Below are 16,564 nucleotides of genomic sequence, written 5' to 3'. Positions count from 1 at the left end.
AAAATGAAAATAAAATGCATCATTACAAAAAAAATTGTGCAGCTGATCCACATTTTTATGTAAATGTTGATTAATCAAACAGAAGGACTAATCAAACATTCATTTATTACTGACAGGGACTTTATGCATGTGAATTGGTGACGAGAGTAATTATGAGTCAGAATATGAACAGTATGTAAGGGTTAACCTCAATGATATCATCTACTATTATAACTCAGAGAATAATGCTACAGAATATCTTATTAATTTTGTCATTCTTTATGCCAGATTTTTATTCATAAACAGAAATTCTCCAACACATCACCTAAAATTGCACCTTTCCTCCTAGAATTTAACTCTTTATTAAAATCACTCAAGCTAGTAAATAATAAATAACAAAAATTACCCCACTTATCATCTGCACATCGATGCTTCTTTTACCTTAAACCTTAAATCATCATAATCATCACACACCTGTTCTTTGAAAGTGAAATATCCCAAAAACCTTTCTGAAGCTCTCAACTCTGCATACTTTTTTAACCTCAAATATATCATATAACTCAGAAAATAATACTGCAGAATATTTTATTATTTTTATCATTCTTTATGCCAATTTATTCAGAAACAGAAAATCTCAAAAATATTTCCTAAAATTGCACTTTTCCTCCTAGAATTGGGCTGAATAATGAATAATAAATAATAATAAAATACAAATAATAAAAAAGCAATAAATTAATAAACCACTATGAAACACTGTTCCCTGAAACTTCTGACAAAAGTATACATGAATCCCCACCTTTTTATGTAATTTATTGTGTCATATTCCTAGTTTCCTAATATCTATAACTAATGTCAATGATATGACTCCACCAGAAGATGGAGACATTTTCTTTGATAGCCGTCATGAAATGGTAGCTTCCTCTCACTGGCTAGGCATGTATGAGTATTAATCCCAAAAGAGAATTGCATTGTTTGAGCAGCCAGGTGGGGGAAAAACATCACATAAACAAAAAAGGTTATATACAGTTAGTTACTACACAAAACTAAAAAAACTAAAAATAAGACAGAAATTAAACATTTCACCATTATCTAAACTGTATGTACTGAGTATACATTGTACAATGATAATGCCATGAAATATACTCTATATAGATTAGTAGTGCAAGTTAAGTTGGGGCTGCTACAGTAAGGTGTAGGATTGCCTTATTGATGTTAAAACAGAATTTTAGTATTGATGATACTTCATATCTACATTTAAACATAGCCTTTCAATGGCAACGTTTAAAATGAATGGTCAATGTTATCATCATCATTGATTAATATGTTAAAATGTCTAATATTTGATTCACTACTAATCTACTTGGTGGAACTAAAAAATAAACAAATCACAGCTTCCAGACAGCAAAAGACTGAGGTTTAGGCATCTTTATTTTTCAAACACGTGTAAAACTAATAAAGAAACATGACTAGATACAATTCAAACATGCTGAACACAGATGACTGTAACATTCTAAACTGCTGGTAAACACAAGGCACCATCCAAGATCAACAATCAGTTACAAGGTCTGAGATCTTAAGTGAGTGGTCGACTGCATATGTGCAAGGGTACAGTAATTCTCTTATCCTACAGTATGTGCTTTCAATATTATTACATGGACAGCAGAACAGCATAAGGGAGAATAAAGCAATGTTAAGTTTGGCAAAGTCAGTGGTCTTCTTGACTTGAGAAGAGAATACATGGCAAGCCACCAGCATTATAAATACTTGAACATTTGATTTGATTGAGATCCATAGAAGCAGTCTGTCTGTGGGTTTCAATGCATACAGTACTCCATAGCTCTGTAAAAATGACCTAAAATGTCTTAATATTATAGTACTAGTACACATGAAAATCTGCTCTGCTCTATGCCGTCTAGAATAGTCCATCTCACTCCCTCACTAACACACTCACACACACACAAACACACAGGAAAGGCGCCTTTGGTGAGATGTATAATAGTTTAACTTCCTAAATTACAACATTTCACTTATATGATTATGATTTTTTAATAACACAAATACACCTGACTACATGTAGCACCAGTCAAAAGTGAACACACTTTCTCATAATCGGAAAATTCCAAACCTTTGACTGGTACTGTATGAGACAAAAAGAGGAAACTTTAAAGCTATGGATTTGAAAGAAGCTGAAATTGTTTTAATGCAGCAGTAGTAAACCATCTGATTGATTTTTTTTACTTACAAATTTGACCCTGCTACAGTGATTGCATCACTTCATCAACACCAGTGATTTGTACAATAACACTAAAACTGCCACGCGCAGCCTTAAAATAATGTGAGATTTAGATCATCAACTTTCTTTTTTTGTACCACTGTGACAGATTTCTGTGTCATATGTTTGCTCATTTATCCTGGGGCCAATATTATCTATTATTAAAGGTGAAGGTTTCACAGGTTAATTCTAAACACAGGTTTTATGAACATATAAAAAAAAAAACATAACACGTCATTTCAACTGTGCCATTCACACGTCTCAGATGTTTCTATTAAAAGCTGACAAAGAAACAAATAAAACAAATAAAAATAAAAACAGCGTTAGACTTCATCAGAAAAGGTGACACAAAGCCAAAGGGTATTTGGTGTCAGTTATCACACTTTCTGTTTAACCCTGGAGGGACTGTCTGATGTCTTAGATGTAAGAAACAAAGTGCTCGATTTAGGGCAGAAGCTTCAACAGAATTACAACCACAAGACTGCAAATTTGCTGCAAATTCTACATAATGGAAATGATTGCATATATTTCTCAGTATCTACTCATAATGTTTTGTTTACTGAGGTCGTTTTATTGTAACATGTAACATTTTCTTTTCACAATCCATTTATATCCTAAAGAAGTAAATAAAAAAAGTGTGCAATTTTCTGCTCAAATACTAGCGTTACAGCATACCAACATTCTCCAGGATAGGCAACTGTATTTTGGCTATGACATACAAAACAGAGAATAAAGAACTGACTAGAAAAGCGTTGTCATGTATTGTTAAAGGTTTGCTTTGTGGAACTAGGCCTCTCAGATTCAAAAATGAGATTTAACTTAAAGACCTAGTTTTGTTTGTGCTCAGGAAAAATATGCTATAATACATCTAAAAACATTTGACTGTACATGATCTATTGTTTTTGGTTACAGTATTGCAAAATGTTGCAGTATAAAAACATACAAACACTGCCATAGATAATAAAATGAAACTGTGATTTTGCTTTCGGCTAAAACAGTATTTTGGATATTTTTGAGTGACAGTAGTGCTCAGGAGATGGGGAATTCCATCAATTGCAAGTCATAATACATGGGCTACATTTTGAGGTAATTAAGATGATACATTGAGAACTATGAGCTTCAACCCAAATGCTTCAAAATTTGCCCAAATATTATGGTCTAAAACATAAGCAACAACAACAACAAAAAAATAATATCTCAAGGGTCTGATGTGCAAAATGTGCTAATGTCTTGATCGTCCTCCTTCAAAAGCATGGTGCTCCTCGTGTGCTGAAATAGAAGCAAACAGAACAATTACTCACATTTTATGGCGTTACTGTCAGTCCCTGTAAAAACCATGAAACCATTGTTAACGCTCAAAATGAAATACTCACGTTTGTAAAACACTGCTTTGAAGGGTATTTGTGGCAAGAGCTCATTGATTCTTCCTAAGATTTTTGACTCAGTGGCACACAAAGCATTTCCATTCCACACCTGAAACACATCTTCTCTGTCTCGTACACTGACACTGACGCCAACTACTTCATCATCTGCAAGAACAGCACCAGAAAATGACATTAATGCATTTCAGACAATATTTATAGTATTGTGTAACTAATACAGCAATCCCATTTTAATTTTAAAAAAATGCAATGATTATTTGCCTTGAACCAAAGCCAATGAAGCTTTGCATAACTCAATCAGGACATTTACCTGAGGCACAAAAATCACTGAACTGTTCTCCAATCGTAGCCAATAGCAACTCCTTCCACACAACAGACTGTGGATATAAGGACAAGTTTGTGAAATTGCAAATAATTGACACGAAAATAGTTCATAAGAAATACTTTAATTGATAATGTCACTTACGGTGCACTCTTTTGGCACTTTCATTTTCCAAACACCGCCTTTAGCGTTGCTTTCTTCTTCCCTGTATGCAAAGTAGCAGGCAACGTTACACGATGCAGTTTCAAAAAGCTTTGAGTATAATGAACACATACAGCACATGCAAATTTAACTCACCAGAGGGGCTTTCTTTCACCTCTCATCAGATGATAGCTACATCTCAGTGGCAAGCTGGAGACGCCAGGTATGTTGTTGTAAACTCTCCAGAAGTTCTAGTCCAATGCCAAGGTGAAGAGAGGAAACAGGTAAATTTTATTGAACCACTTAACTGGCACAGCGAGACGCTTTGTCTTGTAAAGATTTGTTATATCGTAAAAAAAAAAAAAAAAATCACAGCCCATTGTCTTTTCTTCACTGCTCTTATCCACACACACACACACACACAACAAATCACATATGAATCCTTATCCAACACAGCTGTGGTTGGGGTGTCATTATGGGGCATTAGAAGTCTGTAACCTCCTGTCACCAATAACATGAAAAAAACCTGGCATGCTAATTAAGTCATTAGTTACTACAAAGATGAACTTGTTAATTAGCAGGTGTTTCTACAGTATGTCAACAAACCTGTTTTGACACATATTCAGGAGCTATTTCTACCTTAAAATTACAACACATGATGACATAATGTCACACGTCATGCTGGCAGAGCTTTTGGAAAACAATACAGTAACACCAACATATGTTCAAAACAGTCTCATTGCAGTGTTAAATGTGGTTTGACCTGTACACGCTGCATGCCGTGATGTTACTATACTACTAGAACTTAATTCTGCATACAGTATTTACTTTAAACGTGTCTCCCGATGAGAGTCTTCATTAAAGCTTCTGACACTGCGAGTCTGGCTGTGGTTTTGGTGCATTCGGGAGAAAGAGAAACTCCCAACAGTTCAGAAGAGACAAAACCTAATATTGATTTGAGTGTAAATTAAGAAACTTGCTACAAAAATGTGCCTCAACTCAACTCCTTGAGTGGCAGAAAAGTAACAACAGAGATTAATCCTCTTGTAAGCTCTTATTGGGTTGCTGCCAATGTACCAACACTGTGTCTGATGGAGCTGTGTCCTTATATCACGACTGTAGAGCATCTTACCTGGACGGTCTCCACCGTGTAGATTTTCTTCAGGTTTGACTCACATTCAGCTGCTGTTGTCCCTGGTAGAGATCTGACAGAAAAAATAGTACCCAGATGGACATTTAATTAAATTCCATTTACATGATGTCTTCCTTTAAAAATAAAAAAAATACAGGCTTGTAAAAATCTCAGGCCCTCTGACTTGACTTGTTCTAGATGCATTTTTGTGGTGCTTCGTTACTCAGACATGTTTCAGTGAGCTCCCCTCCAAGCAGACAGGATGGAGGGGGGGGGGTCGGATGACAAATAACACAGTAAACAGTAAACAACACTGACCCCATTTGAGCACAGCACCCTCTGATTTGTACATACTGTGGATGATGAGGCTTGTGAAACTGTCACATGTGGTCAACTCTGTGTGTGTGATCACTGCATAGCATTAATTCTGAAACCACTGGTAGAATAATAAAGTTAATGTGTGAGCGGGGCCTTTTTTTTTGCCACGATGACAAGTTTGAGCCACATATGTTTTAATGTAACAAAAAAAAGACGGCGGCAACAGACACACCAAGAGTGATTCAACAAGTTTCTTTTTAACAATAAAAACAATAAGAAAAACGATTAAATACTTAGAATATATTAAAACTGTCTGAAATCAGATCCAGGAAGTATATTTAGCTGGAGAATTTGTCTCTTATAATTACACCATTTTGTTTATTTTAAGATCCCACCACCAAGCAGAGGACTTGCTATGTAGGTCAGAGAGAAAAGAAGTTGGCAGAGAAGCTGCATCAAGCCATTAACCAGCGGTTTTTGCTGTCATGTTATGTTTATGTGATTTATAAGACTATTAATCTCTACACCGCTGTTAAACATACATTTTTTGTTATCTAGGTTGCAATTACCCACTTTCCCTAGGCCTGATAAAGTCGTCACCTCCTTTCTTTGTTCTCATTGTTTTTAAAAGGTCAGCTACAAAGAGTTAACCTACATGACAGTGGTTGAAAAATTATACAGGAGGGAAAATAACTCACCTATCAAGCCAGAAAGTCCACGGAGAATGCAAAGGCAGTGTGTCGATTTCTTTATTACTTGAAATGCCTCCCAAATCTCTGTCTCTGATGTGAATGTTGTGCTCAAGCAGACCCGGCGGGCTTGCTGATGTGCTCAGCTGTAATGTGGCAGCTACCGGGACTGCCATTGCTTCCTCTGAAAACCGAATGGCTCCGTTAAATAAAAACAAAACAAGCACTTGTCCGGTGCAGATGTTTCAACCAGAGCTCGTTTGGTTATATGTTTTGATATATAGGTCTGTTAGGTCAAATTAACCCCCGATCAGCTGCTGACTCATAGGTCGCTTCACCGGTTTGCGCCGTCACAACAACAGAAAAAAACAAAAAAACGATGACGCCCGCTGACAGCCTGCAGCACCTACAGCTCACTAGACACCGATACGTTTTCCACGTCTATCCACACATACTTTCACTGAAAATATACACACATATATATATATACACACACACGCAATATAAAACATACAATACTCCAGCTCTTGCTAATTACTCAATCGGCTCTGTGTGTGTGCATCCAGATTCAAAGGCTTTGTTGATGTCAGGCTAACTGGAACGCGTCTTCCGCAAAGCGTGCCTACGTCACTGCGGACATGCGCGTTCCTCGCTGCCACCAGCTTTGTTGAGTTGCTACCTGCTACTGCTAACTAGCTAAGTGTTTCCTGCCTGTGACTGGACACAGCTATGGACATCGACGCGTTATTGGAGGCACTTCAAGGCAATTTATTTTTATTTATTTTTTACAGTTATCCAAAATAAGCGATTTATTAGTAGTGAGGGGGATTTTTTTTCTTTACATTTGTTTAGTTGCACTCACCAAAAATCTCTGGTGACTGCTAACTACGTTACCGTAACTTAGCTTACCAACAACGACTAGCGTTTAGTAGAGGCACTCATGGGGCTCTCTGTTTCTGTTTCTGCCTGGCCTAGCTAGTTTAATGTTTCTATCTGTAAGCAAGTAGTTTGTCTTATCTAACCCTTATTGATACTTATCGATAATCTAAACAGCTAGCCTGGTAACGTGAACGTCATAATAAATGTGCTACTAACTTTTATGAGAAGTTTCCATGTAACCTCTGCTTATTTGAAATTGGTGTTAGGGTATTTTATGGTGTGACGATTCGCTTGTTTTCTTCCCCTTTCAGTGTATTTTTTACTTGGCACAGCCGATAATTAACACTTAACAGTCAGTTAATCATGACCAGTGTACAATTGGTGCGCCAGAAGTAACCTGGAAATTAAATGGGATTTAACCTTTGACCAGAATAATTTACATAATGACCACATTATTCTTTGATGGTCATATGCTTCTGGGTTAGTTTGAAAACTTTTAGGTTTAGATCATGGCAGGTACAAACATTGTTTGCTAATGTTATGGTCAGATTTAGGAGATATTTGGATTAACGTGATATACTTAAATATTGCTTTATTTTTTATTTCATGTGTCTTTTACAGATTTTGAGAAGAAAGGGAAAAAAGACGCCAGTCCTGTTCTAGAGCAGTTCCTGTGCCATGTTGCCAAGACAGGGCAGGCAATGTGAGTAGTTACTGCAAAGTTTCACACTCTTAAGCGCCCATAAGTTTTCTGTGTTTTTGTATTAAAAAAAGAAAAAGTGATCCAAGACTTTCAAGATCATTCTTTTGTGCTTGACATACAGAGTTGCATTTCCAATATCTTCCAGGATCTCATGGTCACAGTTCAAAGCGTACTTCATGTTTAAATTGGAGAAAATCATGGATGATTTCCAGGCTTCAACACCTGAACAGAGAGGACTACATAATCCTAATGTAGAGTATATTCCCTTCGAAGAGATGAAGAAAAGGATCTTAAAAATAGTGGATGGTTACAACGGGTAAGTGAATCTGCTTGATCAACATTTGCAGTTCATAGGAATGATCCCTATTGTAAATTGCAAATATATTCTCCCTCACAACCTCATATACAAAAATGTAATTATATATAGCAGTTCAGTCATCTGTCCATGCTTGTTATCAATTAAACCAAAAAAAAAGAGACATGTACGTGTACTTAAAGGAAATCTTTTATATTTTAAATACATTAGAATCAATCTGAAATCAGATCTGGCACATTGTGTGTTGTTATTCATTAATTTCTGCTATCAAACAAGTTGTCGTATTGCATTCAAGATTTTGTTAAATGCATTCAAAACCGAGCTACAGTATCAATCAAGTTAGTCAACTTGATCTGTTGCATGTTACTCTCCAAAAAAACATTTGCATAACTTAACATGTAGTGAAATGACATGATTTGGAAATGATTAACTCTTTCACACCTCCAGTCAACATTTATTGTACAGCTGGAAGCAACAAAACAAATAAGAAACATTTGCTATTTTCCTTGGTGCTTCAGTTAACTTAGTAATGAACTTAGTATTTTAACATTTTAACATTGAAACATAAACCAATGAAAACATTTTGGCAAAAAAGAATGGTTAATCATTAATATCATAGCTTGTGGCCAGCTGAAACTAGGGTTGTGTGTCCAGGTTGATACGTTTTTTGCTCATTCAGCTCCAGTGCTGCCAGGTTTGGCATGGTGTCAGACAAACTGTTGATGCTGGCCATGAGACTGCTGTGTGTGACTGATCCTAAATATATCTCTTGGTAACTTTTTTCCAGAATCCCATTCACCATCCAGCGCCTATGTGAACTGCTTACAGACCCCAAGCGAAACTATACAGGAACAGAAAAGTTTCTCAGGGGTGTGGAGAAGGTGAGCACTGCACTGCACTGCACTGCACTAGTTTGAGCAAATGTCATCATGCTGTATAACTGAGATACTATATTCAAGATAAACCTTAATAATGATTATTGCATTAAATGTAGTGTCTGGATTTTAAATTCTGATACACATAACTGTTTATGTATTGCAGAATGTAATGGTGGTCAGCTGTGTGTACCCCACCTCAGAGTAAGTACCTCAGCTGTTACACTTATGTTCCCTTGCTCTGCTGGTTTGCAGTATTTCTTACATTGACAGCTCCCTTTTAATCTGCTTATTCAGTTACAATTAACAGCCAGTTGTTTTTGTGCCTTTCTACTTCTTTCGAAGGAAAAATGGGGCATCCAGTGTAAACAGAATGAATGGAGTGATGTTTCCTGGTAACTCTTCTCTATATTCAGACAGGTGGGAGCCACATACTTGTCAGTGATTGACTTCCACAAATCTAAAATTGCCTCATACACCAGCAAGTGGGAAGTTAAATTGATTTAGAGCCAAATAACCAACAAAACAGCCAGGGTATAATAATCCCCTGTCAGATTGGGTCTTAGTACTTATGCTGGTTTTGTGATTTGGCGGGCATAACGAGCATTCATTTTCTGTTTTTGCAGTCGAAACGTAAATGGACCAGGCACACCAAAACCATTCTACAGACCTAAGCTGTCATTGTCAACTTCACTGTCGACCAACGGGCTCTCTGACTGTACAGTTAGCAAAGAGCCAGAGCCAGAGCCAACCACAGAGGAAGAGGATGAGCACCATATCAGGTAATTAAAAGAAGTTTGGTACATATGAGACACTATTGACATATTCTGCAGCAGCAACTTGGCTGAAGGGGTTTAGGGTGAGATACCAAATGTCTTATTTAATTTAATTTTTTATTTTGAGTATGTTGTATACTTATTTTTTGTTTAAAATGTAGGGACACTAATAATAGCTGCCAAGTCTAGACATTTCCTGCATAAGCTGACCTTCTCAAGACCTCATCTTTAAAAGAAAAACATCGGTAAAACAACTGCACATCGCTTTGATCTCACATAGACTGTCTAGTTTGATGAACCGATCCCCTGCATTTCTGTCATTATTGCAGTGATTCCTCACTATCAGACGGTGAAATTTCACCAAACAGCGGGATAAAGAACAAACATCCCGAGGAGGAGGAGGAAGAGGAGGAGGACTCTGATGCTGACAAGCACGAAGTTAAGAGGCTCAAGTTTGACGAAAAGAAGGAAGATGAAACGGAAAGTGAAGAAAAGGAGCCATCTTGTTGTGAAGGGTCAGAGAGCGTGTCAGAGACACCGGAGGCTTCAAAAGACTCTTGTGGTCAAGAGTACAAGAGTGGAACACCTTGTGACACACCCACCATTTCAGAGGATCATGGTAAGAATTTACTCATCCTTACTTAGGCTGATGTAAACTTTTTTGTTGAAGTGTTGCAGTACACTGTGGAAATGTATGTCAAAAGTGTTTGTACCCATTCTGAAAGGCCAAACTTGACTGTGGGATGAAAAATGCCTGCCATTGTAGCCTCCTCCAGGCTGCAGGTTACTGCGTCCAGATTCTTTGTCTGTTGTCGCACTTTTAGTCAATAGTTTCATACTCATAATGGATTAAATGACTATCTCTAATGTGTAAGGGTTGTCATTCAAGAGTTTGTATCGTACTGTGCAGCTAAAGTCAAAATTATTTCCCTCATACTGTCATTTCAAAAACACTCAATTTCTCATTCACTTTCAAAAGCTTCCAAATAAAGATGGCCTTGAATTAAAGCCTGTTTGTTAATCAGAATGTAATGGTGAAATGTCCACTTTGCTTCTCAGAGCCCAGCAGCACACATACGGAAACTTGTGAAAAGGAAGTAGTGTCACCTGAGAAGGAGGATGCCCACAGTCCAAAAAATGACAGTACTTTGGACCAACCTGAGCAGCCCGCTCCATCAGAGAAGAGCACAAGCGTTGAGCAGGACAGTGGGGAGAGCAGCAGCAGCAGCAGCAGTGATGGAGAGGGCCAACCCAGCGACAAGCAGGTCCCCTCTTCATCTAGTAATTCACCTGACTTGTCAACAGAGGGCGATGCTGATAATTCAAACAGCACAGAGACTGCAATTGAGCCTGGGGAACATGACTAACTTGAAACCCAGCCTGCCAACAGACTGTTTTTTAACACTGTATGATACCACACCAAGGGTATATCTGTAGCACTGTGGACCTCTAAACTTCAGGACCAGGAGCGATGTGGACCTTGAAGTTCCTCATTGAAGGATCTTTTTGTCTCTCTGAGTTTCTACTGCTAAAGCCCACACATTGCCTGGTCTTTTAAACTGGAAGGAAATGATTTACAGGAGATTATGGAGACTCTGCTTTTTTTCACTGTTGACTAAAAGTTTTTTCTAATCTTTTTTTCCCCAATTTTTATATCTGAGCATTATGATTTAACCTTGATAACTGATGTATTAAATAACATCATTAGTCATTTGGCATGTATTTCCAAAAACATACATTTGACAGCTTGAGTTGTTGTTTTGGCCTGAGCATAGTTGTTTTGACTATCTTTCTAATGAATGTGTCCCTCTCCGGGTGAATGAGGACACCTGCCATTAAGAATGAAAAGCAACACTTCACAGACATCTTGTTTGCTTTTTCTATGAAGCACATAACACAAAACTTAATTCTTATTAACATTATCTTGCACTTGTTAGCATTGACTCCTTGAAGGATGTGGAAAATGTCACCGTTCTGCTTTGTCACTGTATGAAGCCAATATAACACAACACAAAGTTGCCAACAGTAACCAGTTTGGCTGGATAGAGTATTGGTTTGGCTTAAATGAAGCCATGTCTGCATCAAAATCTGTCAGCATAACACAAGGTACTTTTACACTTTCTGTATGTCATACCTTAGCTGTACAACGGTCTCTTTTGATAGCTAGGATTTTTACAGTACATATCTGTAAATCAGTTTTTGTAGACTTGTAATACATGTACAATGCCTTCGTAAAACTGATAATCGCTGGAAAATGAATGCTTGAGCCTGTATCATAGTATTCATGGAAAGCAATAAATGCTAAAATTTGAAGTGCGGTATGTTTTAATCAATCTGTTGTTCTTTGTTGTTGCTAATCCAGTTGTGTTTCATACCTGCAGAACAATGGGAGGCAGTGAGCTGAATGAGTGTTTGAGCTGTGACTGTTATAATAGCAACATAGATGGTTGAATTGTTGGCCCAGAATTTTAGTCCAGAGTGAAATGTATTTTAAATTTGGTCTGTTCCCCAAAAAAGTCATCTAAGTTCACGTCTTACACTAAATTCATGACAGTAAATCTCTAAAACTAATGACCAAATTTCTGTCTTTAACTGGGCTTTTTAATGTGGTGGAAATTTGGTAAGTGGGCCAAAGGAAAGACTTGTATTTGAGTAATCCTGTTCTTAGTATTGTAGTATTGTGTATATATATCATTTACTGAACACTGACACTAGTGAAAGTTACTTGGCCCAGTTCTTACAATACAAGCCAGTCATGGATACTGAAATGCCAAGTCTTAATTAAACCCCTCTGGGTACTGGGTACAGGAGAGCAACTTGAGCAATTTGAATCCTTAGAAGGAAAATTTGAAATGTTTCTTATGTAAGAAATGAAGGTGTGAATCATTTTAATCATATGAGGATAACATCCAGTGACTCCTCTGATGGCCTTGACACTTCTCAACTAAGATTAACGCTTACCCTGTTGTCAGCACATATCGAGGGCCTGGGATAGGTAGTGGGCCATGCCAATCATTCACCTGTAAACAATAGCTACCTCTAACAGTGACGTGTTATTTCACTGAAAATATGTATTTTCAAATGACCACAAACTACTATATTACCTGACACTTAAATAAAGCCGAATTAAGGCTTTTAACATTTTTAATTTCCCGATTATAATTGCCCTCTTGACACCTAAGGTATAATTTAATGTCCAAAATTCGTGAATGTGGCAACAACACATTTATTATAGGCTTCAGCAAGACTGAGGTAGGTGTCTACATAGTAAACAGGTTGGGAGTTAATAACCATAACCCCGAAGGTCAGAGCTTATAGGGATAACTGAAGACTCGGCCTGTGTGACTCATCAGACTCGTCAGGGGCTTCCCACACTGGGAAAGACTACTTTAAGGAGTATGGCTGTGATTCAATATTGCACTTCCTTAAAGTAGGAGGACTTAAAAGAGAGATTGTAAAAGAATTGTCAAAATGTAAGGAGCAAAGCCGCAGACATTCTGATTTTAAGTACCTAGCATGGGTCAAACTCTTTCTGAATATGGGTCAAACTCATTTCCTATGGTGACTAATTGCCCCAGGATGAGATAACCTGAATGACATCACCGGTTATTGCTCAGACATGAGTTTCATCCAAGCCGACGCTTTCCACTGGTTGAGTAGTACTCCCTATACTGAACTTTCTATGTAAAAACAGTTGTCATGCAGACATGTACTGTATGTACTTTAACTGTACTATATCAAACAGTATGCTTACATCATTAGATAACATCTTAATTGTGTGCTAGCCTTTATCATCTGTAATCTGGATGAGGCTTGACTACACTATGTTTGACCTCATGTCTGATATTATCCTTCTATCAATTTTTTTTTTTTTTTTATCTCTATCACATAGAATACACTGTACAAATTAGTCTAATTAAGTAGATATCTTTTAATATTATAGTCTATAAGTGCCTCTTTTAGTCACTATAATTCCACCACAGCTCAACAGGGAAACTGTCGAAGTTTTTGTGCCTTTCCACTGTCGAAGGAAAAACAAAGAGGGAATGAATTTTATGGTAAAAAGACAATGTGACATATCTACTTGACATGACAAACTAAGACTGCTGAAGTATGAAGATAAACCTCTGAATGCATTTTTACACAAAATGACTGTGTGAATACTTTGAATTTTGGCCCCATCACCCAGAGCACATTAGAAGGTGATCTTTTAATAGCCAGTATGAACAGGAGGAATGATTACAGCAAGGAAAACCTCTTTCATTGATCATTTGGGTAGCTGACTGTTGTTTCAAGACAGCATTAAAGAGTCGAACATATCTTTTAATTAATGTTTCCACCAAGTTGACATATAGTAGATGTACAGTGCTTCTGTATTTTAGGAGAGGTAGAGGGAGGAGCACTAGGCAATCCTTTCATGAACTAATTGATTTTGACAAGTGTCCATTTTAAATCCCTTATCTCGATCCATAACAGCCTGTACCTCATCCTCACTTTCAGAAGGGATTTGCCACAATAGAGAGCCTAATAACAATTCAGCTTGTATATGGACTTTCATTTCATTTTCTTCTTCAATCTTTGCTGATTTTCCAAAAACATTGTTGTGGGAATTGTCTACATCACTGAGGACTAACATTTATGAATTTTGTAATATAAAGCGTAAAAGGAGTTAAGTAGGTCAAACAGGTCTGTGTAATGTAAGTGACACTCTCAGTCTTTAAGGTGTTGGAGAATATATTTCCACAATGGGTCAGCGCCTGAGCGAGGACAGTGACCCAGATAAGGAAATCGATGTCGCCGAGCTGCAGGAATGGTACAAAAAATTTGTTGTGGAATGTCCAAGCGGGACGCTCTTCATGCACGAGTTCAAGAGCTTTTTCGGTGTCACCGATAACAAGGAGGCTGCAGATTACATTGAAAACATGTTTCGGGCCTTTGACAAGAATGGGGTAAGTATCAAAGTTCTATTGTGTGGAAGTATGTGCTTTGTACATAGTCATTGGTGTCATATTAATATTGACACTGCACAAAGTAAAGATTGCTGATTGGAAGCATTTGCTACAAAAGTTAATGCCCACGACTTGACACCTTAATATTTTGGATTGCTGTGTTGAGTAAGCAGGCATTTAACATTTTAATTGTTTTTCTGCATTTACATAGGACAACACCATTGATTTCCTGGAGTATGTGGCAGCTTTGAACTTAGTCTTGAGGGGTAAACTGGAACACAAGCTTAAATGGACATTCAAGATGTATGACAAAGATGGAAGTGGATGCATTGATAAAACAGAGCTGAAAGAAATTGTGGAGGTAATGTATAATATTTTACAGAAACCATTAGGTACAGCTTATCAGTGTAATGTAATCAACTCAAATCAAAGTAATCAACTGTAATAAAATTGGGTCAGATTGAGATTTATCCTTTCCTGTCATTTTCAGTCTATTTATCGACTGAAGAAAGCTTGCCATGGAGAGTTGGATGAAGAGTGCAATCTGCTGACCCCAGACCAAGTGGTTGACCGGATATTTGAGCTTGTTGATGAAAATGGAGATGGTGAGTGTTTTTAACAGTTTTTCTGACATCTTAAAATGCTTTGTGTGTGATTTAAAAGCTCTGTATGAGGCTGCTGTAATGGTTTTGTGGCGTGTTAATGTAGAAGTGTGGTGAAGTTCATTGTTCCTTGTCATCAAAACTGCAAATTCAGGAGGAGAAATGTATAGGGAAACATGCCCTTTGTATCTAAATGATGCTGTGTCAGAGAATAACCTTAGCTACTCATCGCCACTCAGGGGAGCTCTCGCTGGATGAGTTCATAGATGGAGCCCGGAGGGATAAGTGGGTGATGAAAATGCTGCAAATGGACGTCAACCCCGGGGACTGGATCAACGAGAGAAGACGCAGTGCTGACTTCTAACGCTGTAGCACGGACTGTCAATCTGTCACATACACACAGCCTTAGTATATTACCAATCCTGTTGGGATTTTGTATCCCTTGCAGTTTATATATATATATATATATATATGTAAAAAAAAAACTAAAAAAAACAAGAACACCACAGTCATGCTGGCATTGTACTGTATGCTGCCGTATAAGATTTATATGCAAGTTTAGTCCACACCAATGTTATATTTTGCTTGTAAAGGGGCTTTCTATTAATTCCATTCATTTTAGTTTATGTTACACATTTAGTTGAGCTATTGAGGAATTAAACAGTAGAACTGACTTCATCTAATGGCACCTCTGATCTTGTATATCTGTTTATGTGTCTGTACTTTATAGATGCTTCAGGCTTAATTTACTGCATAACATACTGTATTTTCATTGTTTTGTTTTGTGTTATTGAATAAACACACAAAAACCCCTATCCAACCACATACGTGTTTTCACTTATTTACAGTATTTAGATCTCTTCTCAGGACTGTTTGGGTGTGCACGGACTAAGACTCACTGATTTTCACATTTTTCTCAAGAAGTACATATATCATTTTTATGGGTATACTGATTTTGGTGCCCTCATGTACAGTTATTCCTCTCATAGCATAACCCAGTTTTAACCTGAAAAGAGATCTAATAAACTAGAATAAATCAAATAAAACACTTGTGAATATTTGCAGTGTCTTTAAACACAATAACTAGAATATATAAGTACAGTATATACAGACTTTACACTGACTGCCTTGTTTTATAGTCATTGTTTATATACATTATACAAGCTGTGTAAAGATGACTGAATGTTATTCACATACTTAATCAAAGCAGCTAATAAGATAGATTCAAG

At 37.2% G+C, this 16,564-nt stretch overlaps 3 protein-coding genes across 3 annotated transcripts; 2 read left to right on the top strand and 1 right to left on the bottom strand.

The window, feature by feature from the left end:
- Window positions 1-1,389: 1,389 nt before the first annotated feature.
- LOC133987791 (eukaryotic translation initiation factor 4E type 3-like) lies at window positions 1,390-6,701 on the bottom strand. The gene is made up of 7 exons (XM_062427233.1): window positions 6,245-6,701; window positions 5,229-5,301; window positions 4,253-4,347; window positions 4,100-4,160; window positions 3,944-4,010; window positions 3,625-3,780; window positions 1,390-3,520 (listed from the first exon to the last, which is right to left on the bottom strand). The coding sequence occupies exons 1-7, from the start codon at window positions 6,409-6,411 to the stop codon at window positions 3,474-3,476; spliced, it is 666 nt and encodes a 221-aa protein (XP_062283217.1). The 5' UTR covers window positions 6,412-6,701; the 3' UTR covers window positions 1,390-3,473.
- Window positions 6,702-6,900: 199 nt separating this feature from the next.
- On the top strand, window positions 6,901-12,102 carry LOC133988206 (serine/threonine-protein phosphatase 4 regulatory subunit 2-like). The gene is made up of 9 exons (XM_062427774.1): window positions 6,901-6,998; window positions 7,736-7,817; window positions 7,963-8,133; window positions 8,921-9,014; window positions 9,175-9,212; window positions 9,354-9,428; window positions 9,635-9,790; window positions 10,114-10,403; window positions 10,844-12,102. The coding sequence occupies exons 1-9, from the start codon at window positions 6,965-6,967 to the stop codon at window positions 11,149-11,151; spliced, it is 1,248 nt and encodes a 415-aa protein (XP_062283758.1). The 5' UTR covers window positions 6,901-6,964; the 3' UTR covers window positions 11,152-12,102.
- A 2,427-nt stretch (window positions 12,103-14,529) lies between these two features.
- guca1b (guanylate cyclase activator 1B) lies at window positions 14,530-15,699 on the top strand. Its single transcript, XM_062427063.1, has 4 exons — window positions 14,530-14,733; window positions 14,945-15,094; window positions 15,224-15,338; window positions 15,575-15,699. The coding sequence occupies exons 1-4, from the start codon at window positions 14,530-14,532 to the stop codon at window positions 15,697-15,699; spliced, it is 594 nt and encodes a 197-aa protein (XP_062283047.1).
- The last annotated feature ends 865 nt before the right edge of the window (window positions 15,700-16,564 follow it).

This window comes from Scomber scombrus, chromosome 10 (assembly GCF_963691925.1).
Source record: "Scomber scombrus chromosome 10, fScoSco1.1, whole genome shotgun sequence".
Lineage (NCBI taxonomy): Eukaryota > Metazoa > Chordata > Actinopteri > Scombriformes > Scombridae > Scomber > Scomber scombrus.
This window is presented reverse-complemented; position numbering and strand designations above follow the sequence as displayed.